At 24.5% G+C, this 19,858-nt stretch overlaps 2 protein-coding genes across 4 annotated transcripts in view; one reads left to right on the top strand and one right to left on the bottom strand.

Moving 5' to 3' along the window:
• LOC117177951 overlaps positions 1–13,920 on the bottom strand; it is a 25,742-nt gene extending 11,822 nt beyond the window's left edge. The window contains exons 1-3 of the mRNA XM_033369086.1: positions 13,688–13,920; positions 6,041–6,165; positions 5,006–5,165 (exon numbers count right to left, since the gene is read on the bottom strand). Of these exons, the coding sequence (XP_033224977.1) occupies positions 5,006–5,165; positions 6,041–6,165; positions 13,688–13,880 (478 nt within the window). The 5' untranslated portion in view covers positions 13,881–13,920. The remainder of the gene's footprint in view (positions 1–5,005; positions 5,166–6,040; positions 6,166–13,687) is intronic.
• A 109-nt stretch (positions 13,921–14,029) lies between these two features.
• The window catches only part of LOC117178878 (bifunctional coenzyme A synthase), a 30,969-nt gene continuing 25,140 nt past the window's right edge, over positions 14,030–19,858 (top strand). Inside the window, exons 1-2 of one of the 3 annotated variants that reach the window (XM_033370398.1) lie at positions 14,030–14,192; positions 17,599–18,212. In XM_033370398.1, coding sequence (XP_033226289.1) covers positions 17,615–18,212 — 598 coding nt within the window. In that variant the 5' untranslated portion in view covers positions 14,030–14,192; positions 17,599–17,614. Of the gene's footprint in view, positions 14,197–14,263; positions 14,370–17,598; positions 18,213–19,858 lie in introns of those variants that run through there. The other 2 variants (XM_033370397.1, XM_033370399.1) reach the window with 2 other exon arrangements.

The following is a 19,858-nucleotide window of genomic DNA, read 5'->3' as shown; positions in this document are numbered from 1 at the left end:
CGCACTTTTCTGAAGGATTAAAAAAACTTGAAAAGCGATTGACCAAGTGTATAGAGCTCCAAGGAGATTATGTTGAAAAATAAAAAAAATTCACCCAAAAAAAATTGTTTTCATACTTCATTCTAAGGACTTATTGAACTACCCTCGTAGTTTTATTTTCAACAAAATAATTAATTTTTCAATCAAATAATTGAGTTTTTATCGAAACGAGATGAATTCCAAATCGCAAACTTCTTGAATTTCTTTCAAATGCGGATTAAGATATAAATAAGACTATTATAATATAACATAATTATAATATTATCATTTTTAATATACGTATATATTTATATATATAATAGTATTAATATTTACATAATTTATATTTTATACATGAAATAACATAACCTCAAAATATACGCATATCAAGAGGCGCGCGATCTATTCAAATCATGAGAATCGTCAGCATCGAAATCTAGAAATATTAAAATCCCAATATCCTGAATTTATTTCAAAGCAGTTAGCTGTTAGCAGATAGATATATAAATAGAATCGAGCGCGTCTCGGGCGGGACATACGGAGTGAAGTTTAAGCGAAAAAAATAGCAATTTGGCATCGGGCAAGACCAGCTACCGAAATTACTGATAGGCAGTGAGGGGAAGTGTACTCGTGAGTGTTATCTCAAAAGGGAACGCAGTGAAAAGCTTGGAAAGTCTTTGGAAATATTCGGGCTACCAGTAAGTTGTAAAGATTAGGAAGCTAATTGTCTTGGACAAACAGCAAGTGCCGGGGGCCCCAGCAGGGAGCAGCAGTATGCAGTCGGCGTAACACAAAATGGACGTTTTGCCGCGGGAAAATTTTTGAATAAAAAATGTCATAACCGCCAAACATTACATTAGGTGTAATAGCGGCCAACATGAACAACGGCGATGCAGAGCAGTTGGAACAGGAAAATGAAAATGCAGGACCCGACTTAGAAGAAAAATTCGCGGATCAAGGGGATAAAAAGAGGTCACGGAGCCGACTGAAAAAAGACTTTGCAATCAAGATGGGGAACAAGTAAAGTGCAAAGATCATGAAGGAGTTCTTAGAAAATCAAAAGGGGATCAACAGTCAGGGCAAAGAGGCCAGGGATAGGGGCTAAAAGCCAGTACAAGCTGCATACGATAGAGAATAGAAAATAACGACATAATAATAATTTTGGATACATGGATAGAGGCAGGCAGAGAAAAAGACTTCATCGAAGGACTGGACAGAGACTACGTGTGGAAGACTAAGGAAGCGGTAAGAATAAGAAAGAAAGGTAGGGTTAAGGGGGGCCAATCAGTAGGCATAAGAAAGAGTATGAGTGAGAAAATTGAAATAAACGAAATAGCATATGGCTTGAATATGGGTGGAAATTTTTTTGGGGTTAAAGCGAGAAGAAATAATATTGTTACTTTATACAACAACGAGGGCTGTGGAAAAATTTGTAATGAATTTAAAAAATTAGTACGGTATTTTCAAGCTAAAGGGGAGAGGGTAATTATAATAGGGGATTGAAATGCAAGAATAGGATCTGAGCAAGGAGTAGAAGAATTTGATGTAAATAAGAAGAAGTCCGAGGATAATACGGTAAATAGTGAGAGGGTTAAACAAGGGTGTCCTCTCAGTTCAACCCTACTCAATATCTTTGTGAATGGCATCGAAGAGGATTAGGAAAGAAGAAATATAGGAGGGGCGGTGATAAGAAATGAGAAAATTTTCGGATTAAAATTTGCGGATGATTTGGCATTAGTGGAAGACACAGCAGAAGGTTCAGCATAAATGATTAGAAGCTTGGAAAGATATGTAAGAAGAAATAAGCTAGAGATAAATGTAAAGAAGACTAAAATAATTATTTTTAGGAAGGGGGGAGGAAAAAAGGGAGAGCATTGGACAATTAAGGGAAAAGAGGTAGAAGTGGTCGATAACTTCAAACATTTGGGATTCTGGTTTTCAACTCGAGGGGCTTATAAAACTCACAACTCGATAGTCTGGGAAAAATATTATATATAATGGACACACTGGGTAAGGTGGAGGGGCTATACGGAGTAGAGATTTGGGGGTGGGAAAGAAGAGAGGAAATGGAGAAAATGCAGGGAAGGTTAGTCAAGATGGCAATGGGAGTAGACAGGACAACTCCGGGGTACATTTGGAGAGTGGAGAGTCAGGCAGGTTAAGCCTAAAGATAGAAGAAAGAATGGGGGCTTCGAAATATATAGTAGAAATTTTGGGAATGAGAGAGGAGAGATGGCCAAAAATATGTCTAAAGGCAGAAATGAGGGGAATAAAGAATGAAAATCTGTCAGCATGGGGTAAATGGTTACAGAAAGCATGCAGAATTGTAGGGGATGGAGAGACGCTGGATTGGGCATTCGAAGGGAGTCGTGTCGATGAGATTAACGATAATATGATTAAGGGAGTAGAAAGAAGAATAGAGCAGGAAATACAGTTGGACTGGGTGAAAATAGACAGCTCGAAGTACTGTAGTGGATACAGAAAATGGAAGACTAACTTGGGGAGAATAAATTATTGGGATGAAAAAAGGACACGACCAAAGGAAAAGGAGCAGTGGGCGAGGTTAAGATGTGGGAACGTAGAAACGGCAAAGAGTAAGGGACATAAGGATACTACGTGTAGAATTTGTGGAGAATCAGAAGAGAACCTGGCGCACAAATGGGTTTGTCAAGGGCTAGATAGAAAAATGGATAAAAAATGGATTGACGGTGTTAATAAATGGAAGGACGGGAAGAGAGGTCTGGAGTTAGAAGAAGTTAGAGAAGTTAGAAGAAGAATAACCACTTCTTAAATAATTTAAATTTTTTCGCAACTTTAAAAATATGACAGAACCACTGAACATTATTTTCAGTCAGTTATTACATTGATTTATGTCTGGTTTTAATGAATTTGAAAGTTTTAAAAGAAATGGTTCCACCTAAAGTTGGACAACAAATATTTAAATTAAAGGTGAAATTATAATTTGTACATTCTAACTACAAAAAATAAAACGATTTGATATTAAAGAAAAATTGAATTCAAAAATCTTTTAGACTTTTTTAATGTGAAAATTAAAACCAAAAAAATTTAATTATATTAGAGCATATAATTTTCTCTACAGGATCTCTACTTAAATTCTGGAAACAAATTTCCTGAAAATTCCAGGTTTTTTCTAGGCATCTCAAAATTTTTTTCAGATATCATTTTTCATAGTACAGAGCCATACAAATATTTAGCATTATTCAACACATTCGACTCGTAATATGCATAAAGTTTCGCGAATTTATTATAAATAATATTTTTTTTCAGTTTCTACAGATTCAATTAAAATTTTTTATTAAAAAAGGGTTGGTGGTTTATATTATAAAATATTCTTAAATATATCAGTACCGTCGCTTAATTAAATAATTAAATAACTTTGAAATCATGGTTAATCAATTCTTGAAGTTGTCTCTAAAGTCCATGAATTTGATTAATAATGCAACAAAAATATTTATTTTATCTTCTTATATTTAAAATTTAGTGCAAGTTCAATTAATTTATCAATTTTCAAAGCATTACTTGAATTTTCAACTAACGAATAAATTTTTTAAACTAATTAGTTGAATTTTGATCCAAAAAAGATCAATTTTCAAACAAACTGATGTATTTTTTAACTAAAATGATGGATCTTAAACTGGAATAGTTACATTTGAAAACGAAAACATGAATGATAAAATTTTAAAAAATGTCAACTAAAGATATTTTCACAACCGGAACAGTGGAATTTTAAAATAAAAGTTTCAACTAAAATAATGATTAATGAACAAGAATCGTTAAATTTTTAACCCAAAAGAGCAATTTTGAACTAAGAAGAATAATTTCTAACAAAAAAGATAAATTTTCAATTGATGCTAGAAAAATATATAGAAATTTCTAACTAAAAATGATGGAATATTCAATTGGAACAGTTACATTTTCAGTTAAGAAAAAATTTCAACCGAAAACAAAACAATTTCCAATCAAATAGTTCAAGTTTCAACCGGAATAGTTGAATGTTCAATAAAAAAAATTCATCTTTAGCCAAAGAAGAAAAAAAGCATAAAAAAATAGTTCCATTTTCGATCAAAGGGATACAGTTTTGATTAAAATGATGAACTGAACATTTTTTTAATTAAGTTCGAACAAAACAGTTTAACATTCTGTCAATTAAATAAACTTTTATTCCAAAAAAGATTAATTCTGAACTAAAAACGTAAAAACTAAAAACAGTTGAATTTTATCACAGAGAACAAATTTTCAACAAACTTCATGAATTTTTAACCAGATACCTAAATTTTTAACTAAAAGCGATAAACTTCTAATAAAAAATAGAAAAGTTAGATTTTCTGTTAAAAAGATTATTTTCAAACAAAACGAATTTTCAACAAAATAGCTATTTTTCCAACCGAAAAAAGTCATTTTTAAGAAAAGTGATTAACTTTCAATCATATAAGTAAACGTTTATTTCCAAATATATAAATTCTGAACCAAAAATTTAGTAGCTGTATTTCAAACAAAAAATATTAAAATTTTTAGTAAAAACCAGTTGAATTTTATAGCAAAAAGATGGATATTTAGTAAAAAAAAAAATAATTTTCTACCAAAAAGAACGAATTTTCAACAAAATACATACATTTTCAACTAAAAGGAATTAATATTCAATAAAAAATAGAACTGTTAAATTTTCAGTTAAAAAGCGAATTTCAGACATAACAACACAAACAGGAAATTCAACAAAATAGTTTAATACAGTAATATAAAGCTACTTTTACAAATAAAGAATCATCTTTATTCAATTTTATATTGCAATTTAACAACAAATTAATCTCGCACTCGAAAAAATTTCCTACCTTTAAAAAAAATGCCCTGAAATTTCCAGGTTTTCCAGGTAGGGTAGACACCCTGCGTATACTAGAAAATTTACTATCATTTAAACCAATTTTATTTTTTATTTTAATAATAGTATTGTTTTAAAAATAAAATCTACCTTTATCTATCATGAAGTCAATCAAGAAATAATTTCCTCGATAACAGACTCGATGAAATGGTGTTACACCTTTTGAATTTGGAAGACACATGTTTATCAGGTGTGGACAATATATTGATAGTTCAACACACTTCAAGGCTTCACGCGTATTGTAGCATTTCTGTACAACAAAATCTTTACTGCTTTCGAGAATTCATTCTTTAAAATTTGTAATTTGTGTTATTTTTCAAATTAAATTTTAAATTATAATAAATTGATTAATATAATGAACTTAATTAATTTAATTGATATAATAAATTTAATTAATTTTATCAATTTTATTAATTTAATTAATTTTTTAATTTAATAAGTACAGATCTAGGGGGACAACTGAAAAATCCCCAGAAATAAAATTCCGGACAGAAAATTGCCGAATTATAAAATATCCGAACTAGAAAATCCCGGCTTTAAACAATTACAAACTGTTTATAAATATTATTTATTAAAAATACAGTAATCAAATCTTGTTATGAAGAAACTTTTTTTAACGTTTAAAGCTTCTAAAATTATCGTCTGAGTATAAAATAACTAAAATTCAAAATAATTTCATTCCGAATTTTTTTTCTAATATTGTTACTTTAAATTCAAACAATAAATAATTTTTATAACTTTAAACCTTACAAATAATTTTTTGTTATAAATAAATGTGATTATTGTACTTTTAATAAGAAATAATATTTATAAAAACATTTAATTATTTAATTTCAAAAATTCGGGAACATGCAAAAATTTCGAATAATAAAAGTCCCGAAATTAAAAATGCCCGACTAAAAATAGCTGAATTATAAAATATCCGAACTAGAAAATTCCTGAATATAAACAATTACATTTTTGTATGAATGCAAAAATTATAATTGTAATAATATTGTTAATTTTATAAATAAAACAAAATTCATTCCTTAAATTCGGGAATTTTCTATTTTGGATGTTTTATCATTCAATTTTCTGCCAAAACTAATTAAACTGTAATAAAATTGATATCAATTATTAACGTACGTTAGTTGCTTGATGTAATTCTTCGAGTGCCTTTTGATTATCTTCAATTATCTGATCGGTAACAAAAGTCCAAGTCGATGAGGTATCTTTTTCATATGCATCTGTACCGAAATCCTTTCTACAGACTACAAAACATATTCAGGGTGGCCGTTATAATCAAACAAAAAATTCCCAAACATTTGCCGTTTTTTCCCCGAATTAAAAGGATTTTTCACAGTCAATGAATGTAAAAAATTGGAACTCTAAAGGTAAAAAAAGTTTCCATTTTAATTAAAAAGAAGTGAGCTTCAAATCGTTTTAAACAATTTTAATTTAGAAAAATAAAAAAATTGAGCGATTCAAATTATAAACAATTTTTTTTCAAAAATTCTAAACATTTTTTTTAATTACTTGAATGTTTTCTAAAACCATTTATAATTTTTTTTAAACCCTGCAAAATCAAAAATATCCCAGATTCATTTTTGACCATTTTGGAAATTTCTAAATAGTCTTTTAACATTAAATTTCCCAAATGAAAAAATCATTTTCAATTTTCCTATGGATTTTTAAGAAAAATACTGTTTATTTTTTAAGCCTTTTATAATTCTTACAAAGCTTCGAAATTTTTTGTTCAAAATCTGAAAATATATATATTTTGTTTTAAATTAGGCCGAAAAATATCAATTTGAAACCAGAAATTAATTTCTCAGTTAAAAAAAATGAATATTCCACATTAAAAAACAGAAATTTTCAACCAAAATTATGGATTTTTAACTAGAATGATTGAATCTTAAACTGGAATGGATTAATTTTTAAACAAAAGGATTACAGCAAAACTAAAAAACATCCATCTTTAACAAAACCGATGAATTTTTAAATAAAATGGTTAATCTTTAACTGGGATAGTTGTATTTTTACTAAAAGAGACGAATTTTCAAAAAAAATACATGAATTTTCAAATAAAATATCAACTAAAGATTAAAATGTTAAATTTTCATTTAAAAAAATTCATTTTCATAACTTTTCACAAATGGAACAGTCGAATTTTAAAATAAAAGTTAAAGTTTTAACTAAGAAGATTAGTTTATATCAAAAAAATATAAATTTTCAACTTGAAAAGATAATTATCGACCTCTAGAAATCTTAAGAAAAATATTTTTTATTCTTTTGAAGCCTTTCATAATTCTTACAAAGCTTCGAAATCATTTGTTCGAAATCTGAAAAAATATATATTTTGTATGAATATTCGGATTTTGTCGGTATAGGTAGACATTTCGTTTAAATTATTTAAAATAATTTCAAATTTTACATTAACTTCGCATCTTTTTAGAACATCGAAATATTTCTTTAACTTATTCGAATTTTTTCTAGGAATAATAGGTGTTCAATATTTATTTATAAATTAAAATTCCACCATTTTATTAACAAATTAAAAGATTTTAAATAAGACAATTAAAATTAGAACGTTAAAATTTTATTTTCTATTTTTATTGTTGAATATTTGTTTTCTAATTACTGATTTTAATGAACAGTCAAACATTTCTAAACATTAGGCAATTGATCTTTTTCTTAATTAAAAAATTTTCCATTTTTAAACTGAAACAATATCTGAAATTTAGTCAATTTTAATATAATGATTGATTAATAATAACGATAAATAAATTATTAAAAAACAATAAATTAATTAACAATTAATAGATAATGATGATGAATATGTTGTTTTAAACGTTATTTTGAAATTAAAAATAGTTTATAAAGTTTCAATCGTTCAAGCACATTAGTTTGGTTACTAAAACTTTCAAATTGAAACGCTTTAATTTTTAACGTTAAAATTTCAAAATTCTTAAATTTTGAACTGATTCTGAATCGTCTTATAAAGTAAAATTTATTATTATTCAATTGTTAATCCCTAATATAAAGTTCAAATTTGAAAAATCATTATAATTTATATTCACAGTTGATCAACCGAAAAATGTTTTATCCAAAATTGTCGATTTCAAACGCTTTTAATTTTTTAAGTCTTTGAAAAGACGTTTAAATTTAAAAATTAATTTAAAATAAAAATTTTGTTTCTAAAAATTTGAAAAAGATTTTATAATTATATTATTTATATTATCTTTATATTTCATACATTTGAAAAAAATTATTTATTTGGAAAATAACATTTTTCTCATTTAAAAATCATCTTGCAAATTGTACAATAATTTAAAAATATGTATGACTCGATTTTGTTTAAATGTATATTTCATTTTGAGGATCAAATAAAAAAATTTTAATTAAATTTAGTTAAACTGAAAATTTTTAATTTTTGACATTATATAAATTATAGAATGTAATCAATGAATTTAAAAAAAGTTCAAAATTTTATATTTTAAACAATTTTAACTTAGAAATAGAAACCTTAAAAATGTAACAATTTACATTTTTGAAACTGAACACTTAATAAATTAGAAGTGAAATTATTTTCATTTTAAATAGATTAAGCATCCTTATAAAGCTTCAAAATTGTATTTCATAATCCTATAAGATCTGCAAGTTAAAAAAAAATTAATTAAAATTAATATTTGGAATTTTTTACGAACTTCTAAATATATTTTTAAATTATTTAAACATTTCCCCAAATTTTTATAAATTGTAAAAAAAATATGTTTTTATTCTTTTAAAGCCTTTCAAAGTTTTTGAAAATTACATACATTTTTTGTTCAAAATCTGAAAAAATCTACATTTTGTTTTAAATTAAGCATTATTATAAATATAAATATCAACAATATTCTCAATTCAATAAAAACATTTCACTAGAAAAATATTGTTATGAAGTTATTTTTAAATTAAATATAGTTGATGAAGTTTCAATCGGAAATTACATTTTTTAACGACTAAGGCTTTCGAATTAAATCAGTTAAATTTTTAACGTTAAAATTTAAAAATTCATCACTTTTGAACGGATTTAGAATCACCTTATCAGCTCAATTAGTGCTTACTTTTTAATACTTAATGTACAGTTCAATTTAAAAATAATTTATGACTGCAATTTTAAAATTTTTTAAATTAAAAGTTTACAATTAAAAATAAAAATCTAAAATGGAAAATTTGTAAAGTGAAGGTTTTTAAATTAACACCCTGTAAACTGAAAGTTTTTCAATTTTTAACTTTGATAAAATTTATATCATTTCCAATTCTCTAAACTAAAAAATAAATCATTAAAAATGTCAATCAAAGTTATGTAATTTTAGGAAATTTTAAGTTAGAAACATTAAATAATCAACAATTTTACATTTTTTATAAAACTGGACACGTTTTAAATAAAAATTTAAATTATTTTAATTTCAAGTCGGTAGATTTCACTATTTGTTCAATTGTTATTAAAACATCGAAAATAAAATTTTCCCTCACGAAATGAAAATTCAACAAAATTAGAAAATTAAAACCTTCAAAGTTAAAATTTTGAAATGTTAACGATTCAAATCTTTATATTTTAAACTATTTTAAAGGTATTGATTTTAGGTGTACATTTTCAATTTTTTAATTTTAAAATGAAGTTTAGAATAATTAACTTTTTATTTCATTTTTTTTAATTAATTTCTTATTTTTAAATGAAATTTTTTATATTTGATGTGTAAATAATAATTGAATAATACTTGATATTAAGCGATTTAAAATTAAATTAATGTTAATTTTAATTTTAAAAGTTTGTGATTTTAAACGCAATTTAAAATTGTATAATTTTTCTAACTTGTAATTGCTTCTTAAGAGAGCGAATTTTCGTTTTCAGAAATGAAAAAAGAAGGATCCTAGAAAGTTGAACTACTTTGTTAAAAATTAATATTTTTTGTTAATGACTCATCATTTTAGTTAAAAATTAATTAATTTGGTTGAAAATTTAACTATTTTGCTTAAAATTCTTTTTTCTTATTTTGCTGAAAATTAAATTTAAATAATAAAAAATTAACCTAATAAACTTGAAAATTCACTTTTCTTTTTAAAATTCAGGTTTTCAGATTTAAAATTTATTTTTTCGGAAGAAAATTCGAACTTCTTCTCGAAAACTAAAGAGTTTGGTAGCAAATTAAACTATTTGGTCAAAAGTTAAACTACTATATTAAAAATTATTTTTTTAGTTGAAGATTCATCATTTTAGTAAAAATTCATTTCTTTCGTTGAAAATTTAACTATTTTGTTGAAAACTCATGCTTCTTTTTATGTTGAAAATTAAATTTTTTAACTAAAAATTTAACTATTGTGTTTTTTGGCGAAAACTGATTTTTTTCACATAACTTTAGTCTTATATAAAAAAAGCAAAAGGTCTAATTAAAAATTACCCTGCTTCGGTTGAAAATGAACTTTTTTTGTCAAAGATTCACACTTTGGGGTTAAAAATTCATCAGTTCTGAAGAAAATTAAAACTTTCTTTACAAAAATCAAACTATTTGGTAGAAAGTTGAACTTTTTTGTTAAAAATTAATATTTTTAGTTAAAGATTCATCATTTTAGTTAAAAACTAATTTATTTTCTTACAAATTTAACTATAAGATTTTTTAGCAAAAATTAATCTTTTTGATAGAAATTTAATTTTTTTTTTGAAAATTCACATTTTCAGATTGAAAATTAATTTTTTCTGAAGAAAATTCGAAGTTTCTTCTCGAATACTAAAGAATTTGGTAGCAAATTAAACTATTTGGTCAAAAGTTGAACTACTTTATTAAAAATTAATTTTTTAGTTGAATATTTCTGATTTTAGTTAAAATTCATTTCTTCGGTCGAAAATTTAATTATTTTGTTGAAAATTCATTTTTTTTAATTCAATTTTTTAAATGAACATTTAGCTATTCAGTTTTTTGGCGAAAATTGATCTTTTTCATATAAATTTAGTCTTATATAGAAAAAAAATGCAACTATTTGATTAAAACTGACCCTGCTTCGGTTGAAAATTAACTTTTTCGTGGAAAATTCACATTTTGGGGTTAAAAATTAATCTGTTCTGAAGAAAATTTAAACTTTCTTTTCTAAAATCAAACTATTTGGTGGAAAGTTAAACTTCTTTATTAAAAATTAATATTTTTAGTCGAAGATTCATCAATTTAGTCAAAAATTTATTTATTTGCTTAAAAATTTAACTATTTTACTGTAAATTCTTTTTTTATTTGTTGAAAATTAAATTATTGAACTGAAAATTTAACTATTCCACTTTTTTAGCGAAAATGAATCTTTTGGATAAAAATTCAACTTTTTGTATAAAAATACAACTGCCTTGAACAAAAATTAACTCGCTATAATTAAAAATTCAATTTTTTTTAAAATGCACATTTTGATTGAAAATTTATTTTTCCGGGAGAAAATTCTAACTTTCTTCTTGAAAACTAAAGAGTTTGGTAGCAAATTAAACTTTTTAGCAGAAAGCTGAACTACTTTCTTTTTAAAAAAAATTAAGTTCAAGATTCTTCATTTTAGCTCAAATTCAAGTATTTATTTTTAAAAATTTAACTATTTTTTTAAATTACTTTTTCTTTTTTTTCAAATTAATTTCTTTAACTACTAATTTAATTATTCAATTTTTTGTTGAAAATGTATCTTTTTAAACTCAAAATTCAACAATTTTGTTAAAAATTCATATATTCTGTCGAAACTTTGTCCCTTTTAATTTAAAAAAAAACTAATAAACTAAAAATACTTTGATAAAAATATTAAATATCACATTTTTTTGTTAAAAATTATCTTTTTAGGTTGAAAATGAAACTCTTTCATTGAAAGTTAAATTGCTTTCTTAAAAATTATTTTTTTTTTTCCTATGAGATTTATATTTTAGGTGAAATTTTTTTTCTTTAGTTGAAAACTAAACTGCTTTGACGAAAATTCTTTTTTTTCAATTAATTTTCTTAACTGAAAATTTAAATATTTGGTTAAAAAAGAATTTTTTATTAATTCTCTATTCAATTAATGTAACTATTGAGTTAAAAAATAAACTGTTTGCTTGAAAGGAAACTTTTTTGTTGGAAATACAAATTTTCAGTTTGAAAATTTGAATGTTTTGTAGAAAATTCGTCTTTCTGGCTTAAAAAATCAAATATTTGATCCAAAGTTTAACTATTCAGTAGAAAATTAAACTGTGTTATAGAAAAAAAAATGTTTTATTAAAATCATTTTTCTTTAATCAAAATCAACTTTTTGGTTTATTATTCTATTATTTCGTTAAAAATTTCACTTTTATGTAGATATCTTGTATTTTGGCATGAAAACTTAACTTTTTGGATTGAATTTTTTTTTATTGAATGAAAAATCTTTCGTGGTTGGAAATTCATCTTTTTGGTTTGAAAATTTGTCTTTTTCTGTTCAATTTAACTAGATTTTATTTTAAATTAAAATATTCTTGGTTAAAAAGGCAAGTATTTAATTTTTTTTAGAATTTATCTTTGCTGTTTGAAATTTATATTACTTGGCTGAAATTGGAACTATTTTGGTAATTTCTTCGGAAATGATTTTATTTAAATAATTCTAATTATAATTATAATAATAATTTAATGTAAAATATTTCAGAAAAAATTATCTGATTTTGTAGTAAATTTCAATTACAAATACAAATCACAATTACAATCTGATCTAACAAAAAAATAGGTAGAAAAATTTTTTTTTACTTTTTGCAGGACTTTAAAAAGATTTTAAGGAAACTTTAAATTATTTCAAGACGTTTCAGTTTTAGAAGTTTCAAAGAGATTTAAGATTAATTTAAAAATTGAAATTTTGTAATCAAATGCAGATTTTTGAAGATTTAAAATAAATTTTTGTTCCTTTTTAAGCAATTTGAAAGGTTTTAATATAATAAATTTTTTCTTAGAAATCCTGAAAAGATTGAAATTTACTTTTTATTTTAAAGCAAATTTAAGAAGCAAAATTTTTTCTAATTGTGTGAGATTTACATCTTTTTATAAAAAATTCGTATGAGTTTTAGAGATACTTAGAAGTTTTAAAAATATACAATATTTTTCGATTTTATTAGATTTAAAAAAATGTTTAACAAAATATAAATTTTTGAAAATTTCAAAATAAAATTTTTGAAGCTGACTAAACAGAAATTTCTTAGAAACTTTGTAGATATTTCCTCATCATATCCGAAATCTTTAAAAAACGTTTTGAATTTTCTCGAAAAACCCAGGAAAATTATTTTTATTTTTTTTTAAATTCGTCATTTTGGTTTGGGATTTGATCTCTATTCGTAAATATTTCATATTTTTATGCATTAAAATTTCATCTGTTTGGTTTAAAATTCGTATTTTTTATTGAATTCAATTTTTTTTTCATTTAAAATTACAAACATTTTTTGTTGAGAATTTATATTTATTCGTTGAAAAATCGTCGTTTTGGTTTGGAATTCGATCTCTTTTCGTAAATATTTCATAAATATGTGTATTCAAATTTCAACTGTGCCTTTGCAAATTTTGGAAAATCACAAAAAACTATGACTAAATTGACGGGAAAAAATTACACAAGAAGGGGGGTCTGACTGACCCTAACAAAGGGGACTACGTAGTTCAAAATTTCCGAAAAAAAGACTATGCAGGGTCCCCTACATGAATCGTTAAAGAAAAAATTTGAGGTTAGTATCGCAAATTTTTTAGCATTCTAATTTAATCCTACTAGATTTTTTTTATACGAGTAAAATGAAACACCTAATACCTGAAATGAAACGGATCATGTTAAACATAATCACAACAATGAAAAGCACAGTGATATAAGCCAAAATTGAAATTCTTGAGGGCAGCAACATTCCTATATTTTTCACTGCAACAAAAGACTGGAAGTAAAATTCGTCCATTTCTGTATAATTATCGTGTCCGAAATTTTTCGCAATTTCAATTAATGCCATCATATATATTTTTAAAATTAAATAGACAACGAAACTACAACAAATTTAAATAAAAATAACGGACAAGGTCTTTCAAATACAACCTATCGAAAATCGAAATGCTCCCTCTGGCGAGCAAGTTTTCAACTTCAAGCACTAAACAGATGACATAACCTCAAAACAGTTGTTAAAAAAAGGTTAAAGTTATCGTTAATTATCGTGCTGAACTGTATTATTCTCAAAAAATCTTGCGAGTCATTCGCGCAAATCTTGTTTTGATTAAGCGATGAAATGCATTGAGGATATTCATGGCTAAAGACCAATGGAAAATCAATGGTTGGTTAGTACAAAAAAACTTTTCTTTATCTTTTCTAAACGCAATGATAATAAAAGTTTTTATACGTTTTTTTAAAGATATAATGTAATTTTAAGTTCTTAAAGCTTTTAAGAAACAATTTGGATGTGACGTTTACTGAAGCGAAATAAAAAAATTTCAAGGATTCAAGTTTCGTTGTAAGTGCGCTTGAAATTTTTTTTTAATTTTACGATTTCGAGTGGCTAAACCTACGTTAACGTGAAGCAGCTTCATAATAGTTGCCTACGCGACGAATTATTACAAAATTGTGAAATTCATCTCTGAAAATATAACTATTATATAAAAAAAAAATTTTTTCTCTAAAAATTTATTCTAGTAGACAAATGAACTATTTTGCTGAAAATCTGTTTTTTTTTCATTGTTAAAAATTAGATTTTGAACAGAAAATTTAACTTCTATTTTTTATTGAAAATTTATCTTTTTTTAAATGCAAAGTCGCCTATTTAGTTGTAAATTAATATTTTTTATTTAAACATTAAAATATTTGTTTGAAAATTTATGTACTTTTTGGAAAATTTGTCTTTTTTTGTATAAAAATAATCTTTAGGGTTTACAATTATTCTTTTTGGTAAAAAAGTTCAACTATTCCAATTTAAAATTCCAGTTTAAAATGAATTTCTTCGACTGAAAATTTAACTGTTCCATTTTTTGTATTGAAAATCGATTTTTTCCAGTTAAAAACTCAACAATTTAAATGAAAATTTGTCTTTTTTAATTGAAAATTCAATCTTTTCTTTGAAAATCTACGTGTTTTGTTACAAATTCATTTTTTTTTGTATAAAATGATCCGTTTCTTTGAAAATTATTCTTCTTCTTTAAAAATGATTCTGTTCTTTTAAAAATTAAAATATTTATTACTTTAGTTGATAGATCTTATTTTAGGTTTAAAATAAAATTATGATTCTTCATTTTAGTTAAAAATTCCGGCTTTTGTTTGAAAATTTTACTGTTTTGTTGAAAATTACTTTTTATGTTTTGTTTGAAAATTAATTTCTTTAACTAATAATTTAATTATTCAATTTTTTGTTGAAAACTTATATTTTTTAACTGAAAATTCAACTATTTTGTTGAAAATTCTTATTTTAGGTTCAAAATAAAATTTTTCGTTTGAAATTTAAATTTTTTGTTAAAAATAACTTTTTTCGTTTGAGGATTAATCATTTTAATTAAAAATTCCATTCTTTGGTTAAAAAGTGAGCTATTTAATTGAAAACTTATTTTTCCTTTGTATAAAAAGGAATTTTGTTTTAAACTGAAAATGTAACTATTATTCCAGTGGAATATTCGATAATTTTAGTTAAAAATTCATCTCTTTTGTTGAACATTCATTTTTTTACTAAAAAAGTCTTCAATTTTTGGGTGAAAATCATATTTTTTTATTTGAAATTTTTTTTTTTAGAAATTAATCTTTTTGGATAAAAATTCATCCTTTCTGGTTGAAAATGCAAATACTTGGATCTATATTGATATGATTTTGTTGAGGATTCAACAAGTTGATAGAAAATTAAATTATTTGGTTAATTTTTTTTTAATTCTAATATCTTTTGGTTTAAATTGAACTATTTGATAAAAAAATTAAACCATTTTTATAAAAATGTAACTTTTTGGTAGAAAATTTGACTTTTGTTTAAAAATGAAATTTTTGCTCAAACTTCAACCATTCTCTAGACACTTCGTCCTTTTGGCTTTAAAGTTCAACAATATTGTTGAAAGTTATTACATTTTGTTAAAAATTCATGTTTTTTGGCAGAAAATTATTTTATTTCCTGAAAATTCATCCTTTTGGTTGAAAATTTAACTATTTGGTTCTAAATTCATATCTTTTAGTTAAACTAGTTAACTATTTTATTAAAAAGTCAAATTTTTTATAGATTCAATCCTTGTTTTAAAATTAAACTACATATTTCATTTTTAGAAAATTATCTTCCAGGTTTAAAAATGTTTAATTTATCTTTTCTATTTAAAAATTCGTCTTTTGGGAGGAAAATTCATCCTTTTTGGTTGAAATTGCAAATGCTTGGATCTATATTAATCTGATTTGATTGAGGATTCAATTTTTGGTTTAAATTGAACTATTTGGTTATAAATTAAACAATTTTTATGAAAATTTAAATTTTCGGTAGAAAATCAACTTTTTTGTTAAAAAGTCATATTTTTGAGTTGAGAATTCAACCATTTTGTAGATAATTCGTCGTTTTGGGCTTTAAATTTCATCAATTTTATTGAAAATTAATTCATTTTATTGAAAAATATTAATCTCCCTTTTTCAAAAATCAATTTTTGGGATGAAAAATTTTGTTGAAAATTCGTCTTTCATTTTAAAAATTGTAAAACAGGATGAAAATTCATCCTGTTTAGTTGAAAATGCAAATGCTTTAATCTATATTAATTTGATTTTATTGAAAATTCAGCAATTTTTATGAAAATCTAACTTTTTCGTAGAAAATTTGACTTTTTGATAGAACATTTGAATTTTTGGTATAAAATGAACTTTTTTTGTTAAAAAATCATATTTTTGAGCTGAAAGTTAAACCACTTTGTAGATTCATTGTCTCCTCCACTTTAAAATCAACAATATTGTTGAAAATTCATATTTTTCGGTGGAACATTAATTTTCTTGCTGAAAATTCATCTTTTTGATTGAAAATTTTAACCGTTTGGTTGGAAATTCATATTTTTTAGTTAAAATTTTCGTCACTTGGTTAAAGGTTGAACTAGTTTGTTAAAAATTCATATTTTTTTAAGAAAAATCAATTTTTGGAGCAAGCTCTTGTTGAAAATCTATCTTTTATTTTGAAAATATAACTAGCTTGTTAAAAAATTCATTTTTTTGTTATTGATAATTATTGTTTTTAACTAACAATGGAACTTTTCCATTCTCGGTTTAAAGTTGATTTTTTTAATTGAAAAATGATCTTTTCTAGTTAAAAATACGTATTTGTTGGTGAAAAATTAATCGTTTAGGATGAAAATTCATCCTTTTTGGTTAAAAATGCAAATGCTTGTATCTGTAATAATCTGATTTGGTTTAGAATTCAACAACTTGGTACAAAATTTAATTATTCGGTTAAATTTTGTTTGAATTCCAATATTTTTTGGTTTAACAAAACTATTTGGTTAAAAATGAAACCATTTTTATGAAAATTTAACTTTTTGATCTAAAATTTGACTCTTTGGTAGAAAATTAACTTTTTTTGTTGTTAAAAAATCATATTTTTACGCTGAAAGTTAAACCATTTTGTAGATACATCGTCCTCTTGACTTTAAAATTCAACAATATTATTGAAAATTCGTATTTTCCGGTAGAACGTTAATCTTCTGGTTAAAAATAAAATTAAGACTCTCAAAAACTCTTTTTTTTTTTAGATATAAGCTAAAAACAATGGCAAACACAGGATTACTCGTATTAACAAATCCAGCAAGAGCAACAAAGTTGCTGCCAGTGATAAAAGAACACGTCCTGAAGACACTTTACATACAATATTTCCCAGACCGGAATATCTTTATTTCTGGTGCCTATTCTCTCTCTTCTCAAAAATGGAAGGGTCCTCGTCATGCTCAAACAATAGACAATATCTACGCATTTGCTTCCACAGTCTCGTCTCGTTTAGATGTCCGAGTTTTACTCTCGAGTCTAAAAAGTCCGAATGTTTCTATTATTCACACAAAGCGTCCGGTCGAGCTCGTGATTTTCGATCAGACCTACAGCAAAAAGGAGGCCGATACTTTCATGCAGGATTATCTTTCTAACACTTCCATGGGCTGCAAATTTATCAACGTCGATGAAAATAGAGAGGAGGAAACCTCGATGGAAAATGGGGAAGATGCTGAAAAAGGAGAGGAAAAAGTGTACAAAAATGTTGTGCTTGGTGGCACCTTTGATCGATTGCATAGTGGTCACAAGATTTTATTGAGCGAAGCAGTTTTACATTGTACGGAAAAACTCACTGTTGGGGTCACGGATACAAATATGTTGAAAAGTAAGTTTGAGCAGGGTGTCTAGCGTCCTGAAAATCCTTGAAAACCTGGAAAAGCCCTTGAATTTTGCTCATGGCTACGGGAATTTGTATTCCCTTAAAGAAAATATAGGAGAAAATTCTCTGCTGAACGAAAAAAGTGTCAATCTTTTGGTTGAAAATTAATTTTTTAACTGAAAGTTTAACTACTTTATTATTGGTTGAGAATTTATAGTTTTTTCTTTAAAATTCATATTTGCTGGGTTGAAAATCGAACTAATTTGTACAAAATTCGTGTATTTGGCTGTAAAATTCTACTTTTTTAAAAATATTTTTCTTTTTGGGTTACAAGTTTTACTATTTTCGTAGCAAATTCAACTATTTGAATTAAAATTAACTTTTTGGTTAAAAAAATTAGATTTTCTGGTTGAAAATTTAATTATTTGGTTCAAATTTTTTCCAAAACTGAAAAATTCAACTTTTTTGTTAAAAATTCAAATTTTTTGGTTGAAAATTCTCATTTTTTTGTTGAAAATTTAACAATTTGGTTCAATTTTTTTCTCTATTGATTGGAAAATCTTTCATCGTAGAAAATGCACTACTTTTCTTAAAAATTCTTCTATATTTTCTGACAAACTCATCTCTTTTGATAGAAATTTGATCTTTTTTTAACTAAAAATGCAACTGTTCTATTTTTAGATGATTTTTTTTAATTGCAAATTCAACTATTTGGGTAAAAGTTGAACCTCTTTGTTCAGAAGTTATTTTACTCTTTAAAGGTTCATCTCTTTTGTTGAAAATTTACCTATTTTGTTCAATATTATTTTTTTTATTATTAAAAATTAATTTTTTACGCTTTTTGAATTACAAGTTTTATTATTTTCGTACAAAATTCATTTATTTGTGAAGAAAATTAACTTTTTGCTTAAAAATTCACATTTTTCGGTTGAAAATTTAACAATTTGGTTCAAATTTTTTCCAAAACTGGACAACGCAACTTTTTTGTTAAATATTTTTACAAGTTTTATTATTCTCGTACAAAATTTAACTATTTGGATGGAAATGAAATGTTTGGCTAAAAATTCATATTTTCTGGTTGAAAATATAACAGTTTGGTTCAAATTTTCTATAAAACTGGAAAATTCAAGTTTTTTGTTGAATATTTTTCTTTTTGAGTTACAAGTTTTATTATTTTCTTACAAAATTCAACTATTTCGATGAAAATGAACTGTTGGGTTAAAAAGTCACATTTTTTTGTTGAAAATTCATATTTATTTTGTTGAAAATTCAACAATTTGGTTCATTTTTTTCTCTATTGATTGGAACATCCTTCTTCGTTGAAAATTCACTTCTTTTGTTAAAAATTCGTCTTTTTTTAAATTCATCTATTTTGATAGAAATTTGATCTTTTTTTTAATTATAAATTCAACTATTCTATTTTTGGATGAATTTTTTTTTAATTGCAAATTCAACTACTTGGGTAAAACTTGAACCTTTTTATTCAAAAGTTATTTTACTCTTTAAAGGTTCATCTCTTTTGTTGAAAATTTAACTATTTTGTTCAATATTCTTTTTTTATTAAAAATTAATTTTTACTTGAAAAATGTAACTTTTCCATTTTTTGTTGAGATTTTTTTTCATTAAACATTCGTCTTTATAATTCTTTTTGG

Source organism: Belonocnema kinseyi, chromosome 8 (genome assembly GCF_010883055.1).
Source record: "Belonocnema kinseyi isolate 2016_QV_RU_SX_M_011 chromosome 8, B_treatae_v1, whole genome shotgun sequence".
NCBI classification, from domain to species: domain Eukaryota; kingdom Metazoa; phylum Arthropoda; class Insecta; order Hymenoptera; family Cynipidae; genus Belonocnema; species Belonocnema kinseyi.
Note: the sequence above shows the minus strand (reverse complement) of the source record. Positions and strands in the feature narration are given on the sequence as shown.